Here is a 14,035-nt window from a genome sequence, read left to right on the forward strand (position 1 = left end):
TTAGTTCCATTAGTGTATTACACGTCTTTAATCATAACTCGTATTTTAAAAATTGGAAGGAAAATGAAAACAAATTTAGGAAGTTTCATCATGAATGCGAGGTGTAGGCGTCCGTATACTTATGCAATGCATGACAAGTCCTCGTACGCCTGTTTGTCTATCGAGATCGCAAATTTTTGTCAAATTGTTTTCATGTAATATCATTTATATAAGCTATGCGTGTTTTACTGATTGGCTCGTGAGGGGAAAAAATAGGTATGATCAGACAGTCATGACACATCTATGGAGTTTGTTGAAGTTCCGGATACGTTGGCATTTGTGCAATGAGCGTAGAGTCCTCCACTTTATAGGTCGGGAATAATCCTTTCACCCGGGCCTCGTGCGGGACTCGACGGCGCGATCCCATGGAGTATCCATCCCAGCGGTTGCCGATCATTCTGACAACGTCGCCAGGTAGCAGATCGAGCTCGGCGGCGCTACGCGGTCTGTGCGCCCGACGCACCACCCAGTCGTGGCCGCGTCCACCGGCGAAGAAGTACTTGTCGTCCAGCGAGCGAACTAGTGTCGAGGCGTCTGTGTGGTACGCCTGCATCATCTCGTAAGCAGCACGGCCAATCTGGAGGAAACAATGAGGACACAGGGATGCTTGCCTTTGGCTATGACTTCAAAACGAGTCTGCATGGCAACCTTTTATATGACATAGACCGCTGACACTTTGTAGGGATGACATTCGTGCGTTGTCTTTGATGCATCATCAAGGAACCTGTCAACATACTCATTTATAAAACTCTGTCATGTCTGTTGTAAGATTTTATTTCATCATAATCAGCAATGGTTTATTACACTCTAGATTTTTTAGGCACCTTTCGACCCATTCTAGTGAATTTTTGTTGAAAGAGGAAACGATTTGGAATTGTTAGACGATTCAAACTCTCATCATTGAAAACTCGTCATGCTTTCAACCACCAGGCGCGCCATCTCCTTGTCCTATAAGTCTCTCTTCGTCGGAATATCACTCATAGACAGTAACCTACGGTGTCCCACGGTACAGTAAGAGGTTAAGTACTACGTGAGGAGTTGATAATACCCTCCCACACAATGCCAATTTGTCTTTAGGTTGCGTTGACGCTAAACAATAATATTCCATAGAATACAAACTTTATAATATCACAGGGCTACGTTACTTTTGGACAGTCTGCCAATCACCAAGACAAACATGAAAAAAAAAAACAACCAACAACGTCCGTTTCAGATTTAAAACTTGGTTGGATGCTGCAAGAGGTAGATAGGGATATAGAAACAAAGAGAGATTGATACACAGAGAGAAAGAGAGGGGGGAAGGATCACTAGAGAAAAGGGGCGGGGAGAGATCATGACATGTAATCATGTGCTTTTGCGTTTAGACGTGCAGTGTTTTTACATCAATACATGTAATGTGTTCTCATGTTTATGACGTGTTCTTATGTTTATATAACGAGTTCTTATGTTTATGACATGTTCGTATGATTATGACGTGTTCTTATGTTTTCTTCTGCCATGAACCTTCGCTGACCTGTGAGGAGAGAGTGCACACCAAGAAGTCGGTGCGAGCAAGGAACATCAGATCCTGGACGATGCCCCAAAGAGATTCCTCCGTGTATCGGGACTCGAGTCTGGCCGAGTTTGTGATGGCCGAGCTGCTCACGAATATGTAGTTGGGATATCTTCGGTGCATACAAAGGGAATGATGAAGAGAAATGAACAGGAGATGAACTGAAAACCACAAAGGATGGTGTTTTAACGAGAAAACCCCAGTCAAAATATATCGATAGATAGACAGACAGACAGACAGATAAATACGCTAGATAAATAAATAAATGAAAATAAAGAATGAATAAAATTCCATAGACTAAAAACTTATGTGAGGCTATAACCTCAACTTAATTGCAGAGTACGTGATTGCTAATACTAACACTGATCAGATAAAACATGCGGAAATTCATAATTCCACAACTTTCTCGTATGTCAGATCTTTATGGGACCTCTACCTCTTTCTGCTAACATCAAAATCAACTTGATTATGGCATCATACCTTCGGGTGATGTTCGTCATTCCGAAGGTTCGTTAATCCGAAAATGAAAAGGAAGTGCGTGTGAACGAACCTTCGGAAAAACGAACATATACCTTTCGTTTCCGGATTTACAAACCTTTGGAATAACGAAATGTTAGCAGACCTAAATAGAATAGTCCATGCAGTTAAAGATGGTATATTCTCAAGTGGCATGTCAACAGTTTCGCTTTACTTACTTGGCCCTGGCCTCGGCGAGGAGCCTCCGGTCATCAGTGGCCAGGTACACCCTCCTCACTGGGGTCTCAGCCGCCGTCATTTCAAGGCGTAGGAAGAATTCCTCCGCGTGGTCCATGTATTGCTCGATCGGATGGAACGAGGCTTCCTTGAGCAGCTTGTCGGTTCGACGCACGTGGACTCTTGGAGGGTGAATGCAACCAAGTTATTCATTTTCAAGCAGTGGAAATGAAATACAACAGGATAGAATTACATGAAATAAAATGAATAAGGATAAAAAGAAAGATAACCAGATAAAACTAAATAAAAATGAAATTAAATGAAATTAAATAAATAACAAAAAGTGCTATGACAAGATAATATGAAATTAAATCTAATCAAATAAAAAATCTCTTCAATGAATTCGACATTAACAAGAAAGTAGTAATTTGATGGAACCATGAGCTTCCACTGGTGACTGCAAAGGTCACGTGTGAGTGGTGTCATGGGAGAAGTATTCTTTATTTCTTTGTTTGTGAAGGACCAAGTTGTGAAGTTTCTCCAATGAAATTCGTAGCTACAGGGCGTAAAATATTAATCTCTCTCAATCTCCGCTAGCCTTTATTCCTTCGATCGAAATGAATTTCTTAGATGAGGGTATATGTTGAATGGTTGAGCAGAGTCAAGGCTTGTTTGATTGTTTCATTTTCCATCTGAGAAGATGGCTGGATAGCCCATATTCAGCTGCACTGGCTGGTCTTCCATGGGGTCCAGTTAGATTTGAGGCTTGGCCACTTCACCGGGTTATGCACTCTGCTCTTTGCGATGAATTAACGACGCGGGATCTTTTACGTGCATGAGTTGTGATTCTCTCAAATACGGGACCCCCATTTTATGTCCCTTCAGAGAGAGAGTGTTTTGCCTCTTCCTGCAGAAGACGGTATGATTACACACAACAGTGCTCAGTTAGACTCGGGAATCGAACCTGGGTCCTTTGGATCTGGAGGCAGACGCGCTACCGACTGAGCCAAATCACTGCCATGCTACAAAAAGAGAAGGCGATGAAAATTTTGTCGGCTGCCATTCCATCACAGACTGTGACAATTTCTGCGACGAAAGTGACACGAAATGTTTGCAAACCTCAAAATGAACCAGCAGATTATATCCCCCCCCCCCATAGATAATATCACCCTCACCCTACGATGGGATGCTTGAAGCCCATATTATATGCTTGGTGAGTCAACATTTCCTGTTGATGCGGCTTGAGCCGTTGGATGTAGAGCATGATTTGGCCAACCCACCATACGGCCGGGAACCCGTGGAGTCTGGCGAGAGGTCCCGGTAGGTCGGCGGGCACCGCAGGCGGTATGAATAAGGGCGTCTTGGTTTTGATGCGCAGGAGTGTCGGCATGTAGATCACCTGCGCATCTTTTCCAAGCGTCACGAAATCTGCAAAGGGACGACAAAAAAATTTAAAATCGAGCAGTTTCCAAAAATACCTCTGCTCCTTTTCCCGAACTCAACTGTTGTCTGCTAGTAAATGTCTTGTGCATATGACATTTGTAACATACAGTTTCGAGAAACAATAATTACTCTCTGGGCTGCACAAAACATGATATTTCTGCAATTATGAATCCTTGAATCCAACCTGTTTCACAAAATGTTGAAACTTTCAAACAGAACAGGGTCAGATAAGAACACAGATTAATTTGTGGTGTGTTGGCACTCTTCAACTGTTTAAATGCCGTCACATGAGGGAGGCAGATAACAAAATCTACATAGGGCAACCCAATCACAGTTTTGGCTCTTTTCATGCGTCTTTAGGAACACTACCATGTAACCGAACATTTCTTTAGGCAAGGCTTATCTATGAGGTAAAAATCATGAATCGCAGGACACTTTTCTGTTCCATAATTATGGCAATCGCAGATTCTCACGTTTGCTAATTTATTTCCTATAACGTTTTTAAGGCCGGGCAAATTAAATTTTCTCTTCTTCTAATATCTTGCGATTTATTTTTTTTTTCGCAGTGTGGGTCAATGCGATATCCTCTTCACATGGAAACCCTGAAGATCTTTCTCACTGCCAGTTCTTCGTATCTCACCATCCCAATCCGCATGTGTACGCCCTCTTCCGCTCGTGCACGTTTCGCTCAGCGGCAGAAATATTTTCGACCATCCGTTGGGGGCGTAGTTCCACCTCTTCGTGTTCACGATGAGCGTTCTGTTGGTCGCGTAAGCTGCGATGAGGCAACCGGCAATGTGGTGAAGATGGCAACCGTACCCGACCTCGTCTCGCAGACGACACACGATTTTTCTGGCCGTACTGCAGTTGTGAGGATTCTGCCCGTGATGAAGCAAAAAGTATGATGCTAATGACAGTGGCGTCGATGGAGAAGACGGAGCAAAAGACAGAGTAGAAGAATAGAAGAGGAAGAAGAAAGAGCAGAAGAGGGGGAGGAGGAGGAGGAGGAGGAGGAGGAGGAGAAAGAAGAATCCGTTGATGCACACATTAGAAAACAGCAGACAAAGCAGAAAAAGAGTAAAAGAGGAAGACGGACAAGAAAAAGAAGAAAAAAAAAAAGAAGTTCGCGTCATGTACGATTGGAACTCAGGATCAACTGCCAAGACTGTCATTCACTTTGCCACTTTGATTTGACTTTGATCTCAAGGATTGACTATTCAAGTAAATAGTATTACTGATATCATTAACTATAATGATTTAAAAAAATTCCCCCCCCCCAAAAAAATCGTGTTTTTGTTGTAATCAAATAGTAATGAAAAGTGACACATTATCTTACAAACTATGGTTAGGATAGCACATGACTAAAGACATCAAAAAGTATAGGAGTTCGATTTTGTTTGGTCTTTACCTGTATGTATCGAAGTCTTGATTGCACTAATGCCGCCAAAGAGTCTATTTCCTTGCGACGGCTAGCCTTGTAGCCATCCACTTGGCTCAAATTCTGGATATCACTGATGAGAGACCTGGCATGTATGAGTTTATTACAACAAAGAAACGAAACAAAACAATGAAAATATGATTTGATACGATCCTTTTTTTCAAGAATGAGCGAATTTTCTTTTGGAATGACGAGAATCAAGAAGTAAGATAGAAGTGACCACCTGAGTCTTGAATTAAACTATTTTAATAACGAGTATCTCAGACTCGTAGCATTTCACACACACACAAAATACGTGGAAACATTTCTCACGTGATGACAATGTCACATGACTAACATGGTCGTTTTGAATGAGAGGCCATTGCAATGTCATATCGAAAATCAAGGCTTGCTGAAATTTTACCCTATTAAATCAAACTGTGTACTAGTAGGGTTGAATGACACATGTAGTTTGTCTTTAACTTGTCACCTAGTTGTAACACAAGTAATTCTCAGTGCAGAGAGGGATTACCTTTGTCGTTCACCTAGGTCGATCAATATTTCCTCGAGTCTACGTCGAGTAGTTGTGTCCCTCGTGGCATTCTTCAGTCGTGTCAGCTGCCTGTCGAGGTAGGAGCCGAGCTCCTCGGCCTCTCGCCCGACGCGTCTTCGTGCCGTCTCGTACGCCAGACTCGGCAGCTTCGAGGAAACTTTGAAGAGACGCGAGGTAACGCGTCAGGCAGTCGGTGCAAGAGAATACGAATGATAACTACAGAAACATCTCATCATCTGCAATTTCTATGTATTTGTTACTGTTTCTTTATTTTGTTCTGTCTTAGAATTCTGCTTGAGGATTTTGAAGTTGTTTTAAGTCTGCATATTTTGGTTTAATCTCTGCGATTATGAAGTAGCTAAAAGTGGAAATACCAACGCTCTGATATTCTTTACTTAACGCATTTTAGGTTCCAATTTATATTCTAGATTAATGGATGCTATTTGCATACGGTGAATTTTATCTTATGGTCAAAAACTAAACAACAAAAGTAAGTGATTTGATCTGAATATGGTGAGATGAAGCCCGCTACCGTATGCCCGTGATGCTGTTTCTTTTTCAGTATGCCCTGCTATCTTTATACTTCATCTTTAATCCATGTTGCTATCAATACACCTGTAGATACAGCTTTGTGAGTTCATTCATTTACTCTGCAGAAATTATTTCTATCCATCATTACCTTTCTAATAGAATTATCCCTAACTAAACCTCCCTTCTTTCATTTTCTCTCTTTCAATCCGCCCCTCTCCTCCTCCTCCTCCTCCTCCTCCTCTCTCTCAATATCTATCATATTTACCTTCTGAAATCTTGTCAGTTTGCACTAAGCTTTCCCTCTCATCAGTTTCTGCTGTGTGGTCGGTAAAATTGTCCTGGGGCATTCTGGTGTACAAATCCAGTCAAAGCAATAATCATATAGTAGACATGTTGAATGCCTTTTGGATACTTGCAGATAATGTGATTGTAAATATGCGAAGATATGTGGAAAAATAAAGTACCTCGGATGAGGAAAATAGAAAAAAATATATATAATACATTGATTTTCATAAAAATCTTCTATGAAAAAAATATAGTAGACAAGTAAATATGAAGCAATATCTGACTAAAGACAATCATTGATATTTGCATTTTTCCTCTCTCTGTGTGTCCCTGGTTTAAATGTTATTAGGGATATTAACACATGATAAATTGTACATCTTCAAGACGTCAGAAGTGAATCATTTCTTATAAATTCAAGACTGATAGTAGAACCGTCTCTTTGAATTAACAAAACTCAGAATTTCTGTGCAAGTACACAACGGTTATATGACAAAGATGGCGGCTTGCATTTACCGTCGGATACGGGTTCGCTTCCATTTAAAACTATCACTTGTTGGTTTGTGTCCAGTGTTGCTCGAAAAGTTTTCTTTTCTGTTGATTTCTACTCTATTCGAATTTCACAAAAGTCAACATCAGCCTAGCTCTGAATTTCTGACTCATTGACAGCGCTCAGAAGATGAAAAACCGGATGAAGAATTACTTCATGACAGATTGCCCAATTTGTTCGACTGATCACAACACTGCTGCTTCGATGCTTCCCATTGCAATCTATCCCTGTACGCGTTTGCCGCTCTTGCCCGATTTGATGGATCGAGACAGATCGGAGACCAAATTGTGAGAGTGAAACGGGGGCTTACTGTGACTGTAATGCGGAAGAATTCATATATACTACAGCTGCAACACTATCATCATAATCTTCGTAACGTGAGGCATGGGCATTTCATTTCCATGGCAACGGTAGATGCAGGATTACTGGAATGTCCAAAGGGAGTTTTCGTACTGCGTGCCAGAAATGCCTCGACTCTTGCTGAAAGAAGGAGCACATTCCCATTGCAGATACAAGATGGTAATGTACTTTCCAAAGAAAAGGGATGACCCCTTCACCTGCGCATTATAGGGGAGCAGATCTGGCACAGTACAGAGGCGTATTTCTTTGAATACTACTCCGTACAGACGGCCAAGGTTGTCTGTCATGTTATACTGATTATTACTTGTTTATATCTTTTTTTTTCTTTTGGGGCGAGGGGGGGGGGGGGGTGTTCCCTCTGTGTCACTCTACTGTGATAGTTCCTCATATTGAAAATATCTGGGCGAAAGATAAAGGGGCGAAAATTACAGAAGGCGGTCTCTTGACGTCATAAAGAGGATATTATTTTTTTTTAATCTTTCTATTTTTTTGTTTTGTTTTGTTTTGTTTTTGTTTTTGTTTTTGTTTTTGTTTTGTTTTGTTTTTGTTTTTGTTTTTGTTGTTTTGTTTTGTTTTTATTTTTTTTTTTTGGGGGGGGGGGGGGGTCGGGGGACCTAAACAAAAGACAACGATGGCAGCAACAATGGGCCCCAACGTAAATGCAAATCATTGGGAGATCGAAACATCAAGACTTTCAGGTTGTCACACTAAATTTTAAAGCTGAGTTAGTACTGACAATAATGAGTAAACAAAGGAGGTATACTAAACACAGAAGAATAATTACAAACAGTGGCGGATCCAGGGGGGGGGGCGCACCAGGCGCCCCCCTTTATTATTTTTGTTAAAACAAAAAAATAAAAAGAAACAATGGGGGAGGGTACGTGCACCCTCATTTAATTTTGTAAAAAAGCCCCTCTTTAAGGAATTCCTGGATCCTTCCCTGACATAGCACAAATTTGCTTTGTAAAACCATGTACCTGCAGTATTGTTCCGACAAAAAAAAAAAAAAAGAAGAAGAAGAAGAAGAACCCTAACCCAGCGATAGATACAGATGTTAAGCAGTTTCCTCAAAGTCTTTTTAGGTACCTTTTTTTTTAAATCAAACATGCTGAACTTTGAAAGCCTTCCACAATAACTTTCCTTCCGTCTACAACACAAGGCCCGTTAACCTTTGACCCCGCCAAACTCTTTCCAAAGAATCATTCATGGATAAAACGGGGCTTTCTCTATTTGGGACTATACTTCAAGAGAAGGGTGGATGGAGAAAAAGATTAAGCATGACACATAACTGTAAGACGACGAGACTCTCCTCCTGATGTCTGGAACTCTCCTGACGAATGTAATTGTGGAGTCGGAACGCGGGTCTGGCTTCTCGGGCTCGGTCGTAGGAGCAAGACCTCATTACCAGAAGGAGCGGCAGGTAGACGAGAGCTGCTAGTCCAAGGACGAGAACGATCATGTTCTTCATGACCATCGCCGATGCTTGTGAGTTCAGGAACACCCAAGGTCTTGTCTAGTCGCTAATGCTGATGCGATGGAGACCACGTACATGTTCCACATTCAGCCATTTATTTTTACAAGGGAGATAGAAGCGACGCGGAAAAGGATCCAGGTAATTGCAATCCAATCATGTACTATGTACTGTAGCTTTCACACAACGCTACATGGGCCTATAACACACTCGGTCCTTATTTTGGAGCGGCAGATGACGTTTGAGGAGAACGTTTAATCATACAACTAAACGCTCCTCCACGCTCAAACAGTTGACATTGCGATTGTTGGTAGGATACAGTAACTCCTAAGTGTTGTAAATGCCTATTTGGGAGGAATGCAGATTTTTAACAGCGCCCTCTCAATGTAAAAAAGGCATTAATATTGAAGTGCATTTCACTATCTTAAACATGTAAGAAATGTACACCTGTATACAATGCCCTTCTTAGATATTTACTAAAATTTAATTTGATTGAGAGGAATACCGATACTTAGCATTTCGCCGAATTTGGAAGAATGGATGCTGACATGGTACACATGAACACACGTCGCTCTTTTGATGCTATTTCACGTGCAATCGATTGCGGAAGAATGACAATTTCGATTATCATCATTTAAAATAGTAACGACATCAGTCCCTTGTAATATTTTCACAAACCTGCAAAAATGTATTACAGGAGAATCATTACTGCAGCACAGGAGCTGAATAATGGCTCAATTAGTTTTATTTGATTAGATACTGTAACTTTACACGAATTGCATTATTAACATACTTTTTTGATATTCAAATTCATGAGTTTCTTCCGTCGATGTAGGGCAATTTGTCAATCAGTTGCAATACTTTTTTGTATGTAATTTTTGTATCTTATGCATTTATTTTCATTTATATCTTGTAAGTACAGCGGGAGAAGAGAAAGAGGGCAATTGGGAAAAATTGAGAACATAACAGATGCCCGAGTAGAATCTAGATTTGGATAAGGAGGGCTTATGACACTAACACGAAGATATTGAGTTGACAGACAATAAGGCAAATTAATCCTATTTAATTTGGAGGCATGGGAAAGAATCATCTCGTGTTTAGCTAGATTTCTGTTCAGTGTGTCAATATAGTACTTTTTAGTATGTTTACATACTTGATCAGCTATTTCCTGATGCAATCTGTGCCAAACTGGTGTTTATTTATTGTTGGGTTTTTTTTTTTTGTTCAGATATGTGTTATGTACTTGCTACGAATGATCTGTGCTAAACTATAGTGTTTGTTTGTAATTGTTGTTTTTTTTTGCAGATACTTGCTACGAATGAGTAATGAAATAATTACTATGATCACTATGGTCTTTACTTTATTTTTTTCATTACTCTTTTTCATCATCATCATCATCATCATCATTATTATCATCGTCATCATCATCAACATCACCATCATCACCATCAACATCATCATCGCCATCATCATCATCATCATCACCATAACAATGCAGAGACGAGGGAGCTAAAATGTGAGCTTATTCGTGGAAATGGTACCACCACTAGTCATATCATCGGTAGCAAACTTAAACAAAAATGTCTGTCCATACGGCCCATGTTACAAACATGCGATGTTATAATACAATCAGTATATATACATGTATATAAATATATATGCATATATATATATATATTTATTTATTTATTAACATATATAAACACACGTACATATATATATATATATATACATATAAGCACATATATATATATATACATTTTTTTTAAATATATATTACTTAGATAACAACTATTCTGTTAGTAGATCCTGATGAAGGCCTGATGACAGGCCGAAAGCTCGACTGATTGAAAGGGTGACTCAAGATCGATAGCAACGTCCGTCTCAGCCCAATTTCTTTCTGTATATATATATATATATATATATATATATATACAGTGTATATATATATATATATATATATACATATCGTCATGACAGTTTGGTCCTGTCAACGATGTATTAAACCACAGAACAGAAAGCATTAACGAGTTTCTAGTAACTGATATATCGTTATTTATTTACAAAGTTGTATTGCACCCGATAGTAAAGATACTCTGATAAATAGAAAATAATTGAAATACTCGAAATTTACAGAGACATGAAGTTCGTGGAAAACGATCACCACCACTTAGAATTAATAATACTAATTTGTACCACAACGCCCACACATGGGAACTTTAGAATGAACTTATATCATCAAGCCACCAGTTTCGCTCCTCATTTACGGCATTGAATAAAGGTAAAAAAACCCCACAAACTACAGTCTTATACGTCCATCCCGCATAACTGTATAGTACAAGCAAAAATTCAAGAAGTACAATGTACTGAGAAAAAAAAGAACATAAAAAACAACAATTTGCGCAACATTCGTCCAAACAGTGGTAGGGTTTTTAAAGGTGATAACCGCTCTAACAAGTATACATATTTCTTTCTCTTTTTTGACAAAATGAAAGTTAATGCAATCGTAATCGTGACAACGCTAAGGTCTCATTCACTAAGGGAATAACTTCCTATCGGTTCTATCATTACTATTGCCCCCGGAGTTTGAAAGTACCAGTTTGTACACCTGGATCAAAGGGAAAATTGTGGGTAATATATTTTCTTTGGACGCAAGCATCGGGCGAGGCTCGAACTCGGGATCTAGCGTTTCCGTCCAGAGTCCCATCCACCCTGTTTTACACAGTGCAACAGTGTCATCATTTACACTATTCAGGATACGAACAAATATGCCCAGATGAGTACAAAACATGGATGAAACACGAACCACAACGCAGAACGAATGTTTTCTATTGGATCACAGCTTGATATAATATATAGATTGCTTGACTTGACGGGACATACATTCATTTTATCATTGCACTCTAATCGTGACGGAATAAGTAAGATGCTTTACACAATCTAGTTGGTTCCTGCTGCAGCAGGACTCTATACATAACACTCACAACATACGAATAACGTTACTGTCGCAGTGAAGCCGACATCAACGGATATTAATTTAGATCTTGCATTTCATGTCATTTTTGTTTTTGTTTTTTACTTTGGTGATTATCACGTAGAACAGAGAAAGTATTAATTTCTGCATGAAATTGATTGATTCACTTCTCAGACGCAGAAGGGTTTGTGGAGGGGGGGGGGTTAGGAGGACTAGCGTGTTAAATTAATGACAAAAACGCATCAAATATTAATAATAAAATATCTCTTTGGTTCTAAATATATAAAAACTCATGCATTGGCATCATTACGGTAAAAAGCTCGTCAAAAGAAAGTAGACTTCTTGATTATAGAGGCCGAAGATATTAAAAAAACCCCAAACAAACAAATTAAGCCTCTTAGCACACTGATGGAGTTAACAAACTGCTCCTTAGCCGCTCAATGGATCCACCGCACCCCCTTGCAGCTTTCACCAGCCCCACTTTTAGTGAGTGTTCCTCAACTGCTATACCATCACCAAAGTTAAACCAACTGTACATCACATTATTTACACCCCCATCGGGGTACTCATTCATACATCTTGGCAAGAAAACAACAACAACAATAAAACAACGTCAAAGCTATGTCTCTCCATCCCGAGAAGTAGCTACTGCATGCTCCGTGTGCAAAACTCTACCAGACCAAGTTACCTTTATACTGATTGTGACATCTTCGTGGGCAATATCTATCATCACTAGCCAACCACTCTGAAATAACAATACACCTGTAACACAGAATCTGAAGCTCTTCGCTCACTTTGCATTACATTATATCATGTAATATTCTTGTTACTTTTCATAATTCACAACGACAAACAAACTTTGATTTAGAGTCTCAAAATCATCATCACCATCATATCATTCGTAGAAGGTGTAGTAAACGGTGGAAGTACTGTGCTCCGTCGCTCTCTTAACTGGGAGCTATGAGAGAAGAAGGTCTTTAAACGATCATGACTGGTCTATGTCCTGTAACAGTGTTCATTTCCTGATGACAAACGTTCAGGTCTCATATTGCGCAACAATGACATTTCATGATGTCGTCACTAATGGCTTTCTGACAGGCAGCTCTTACGGAAAGTGACAGAACATCATATTGTCATCTGTCTGATGGGATTTACGAGAAAGAAGTAAAGAAAACAAACAAACAAACAAAAACGAAACACTTTAAACTGAATACAGGTACAAAATGATGTTGAGGCGATTGCATGTATTGACAATTATATTCTTAGCATTGAGGTCTGTCTGTAAGAATGGAATTACTAAATTGTTGCCATAAAGGTAATTTGCTTTCAGATTTTGGTTCAGAGAAAATTCAACATTTTTGCAACATAATAATCCGAAAATATCCCTCCTCCAACAAATAACCCAAACCTCCATATTGCATTCTTTACTTACATAGTTATTTACATACACCGTGTTTTATTTAGATAAGTTAGGGGACCCCCTCTATAACCTACATACATTATTGTAAAGATATTTGTACGGTAAATCCCTTAGATATTATACATCACAGCGTCTGCTGAAGAAGAGTAAAATCCTGAACGCGCATTTTCATTTTCCTGAACTTTCTTTCACAAAAAAGCAAAAGTCAGCACACTGGTATAAAGGAGGGAAGAATCCTCATGATAATTTCACCTCAGCATCAGTTAGACAGAATTGTTTAATGTAGAATATGACACGTGAATTCTACCGATCGAGATGCTTACCCTCGACAAAAAGTCCTCGGCAGCGCTTTAGCTAACAAATTAACTACACAATAGTATATAAAAAAGAGAGGTTGATGTGAAAGCTGGAAAATTACAAAGGTTTTTTTTTTTTCCATTGAAACGAAAAGACGAGAAATAATGGGAACGTACTAGTCATAGTCATATCGGATTATTACATTGACATCCTGTCTGAGGTAAAAATTCACCAGGTCGTGGTCACATGTGAAAAAAAAACACCCAAGCAAACAAACAAACAAACTAACAGACCAACAAAACAATTCCAGTAGCTGTAAGAAAAAAAAAAAGACAAACACTTTGCACTAATAGTTTCCCTCTCTTACCGAAAATACTATATTTTCTGTCAAGGACGAAATAGGCCTCATTTCTTAGTCTAGCTCCCTCCCTGAGAAGGCTCTGTTTTTAAATA

General features: G+C 39.4%; 1 protein-coding gene across 1 annotated transcript; it reads right to left on the reverse strand.

The window, feature by feature from the left end:
* Positions 1 to 280: 280 nt before the first annotated feature.
* Positions 281 to 8,894, reverse strand: LOC139720353 (alpha-(1,6)-fucosyltransferase-like). The gene is made up of 9 exons (XM_071631721.1): positions 8,710 to 8,894; positions 6,494 to 6,576; positions 5,677 to 5,854; positions 5,136 to 5,250; positions 4,368 to 4,605; positions 3,460 to 3,712; positions 2,287 to 2,466; positions 1,553 to 1,703; positions 281 to 616 (listed from the first exon to the last, which is right to left on the reverse strand). Exons 1-9 carry the CDS (start codon positions 8,892 to 8,894, stop codon positions 281 to 283), a joined length of 1,719 nt encoding a protein of 572 aa, XP_071487822.1.
* Between the last annotated feature and the right edge of the window lie 5,141 nt (positions 8,895 to 14,035).

This window comes from Diadema antillarum, unplaced genomic scaffold (genome assembly GCF_040938485.1).
Source record: "Diadema antillarum isolate AM-2024a unplaced genomic scaffold, OU_Dant_1.0 scf00000127, whole genome shotgun sequence".
In the NCBI taxonomy this organism is placed as follows: domain Eukaryota; kingdom Metazoa; phylum Echinodermata; class Echinoidea; order Diadematoida; family Diadematidae; genus Diadema; species Diadema antillarum.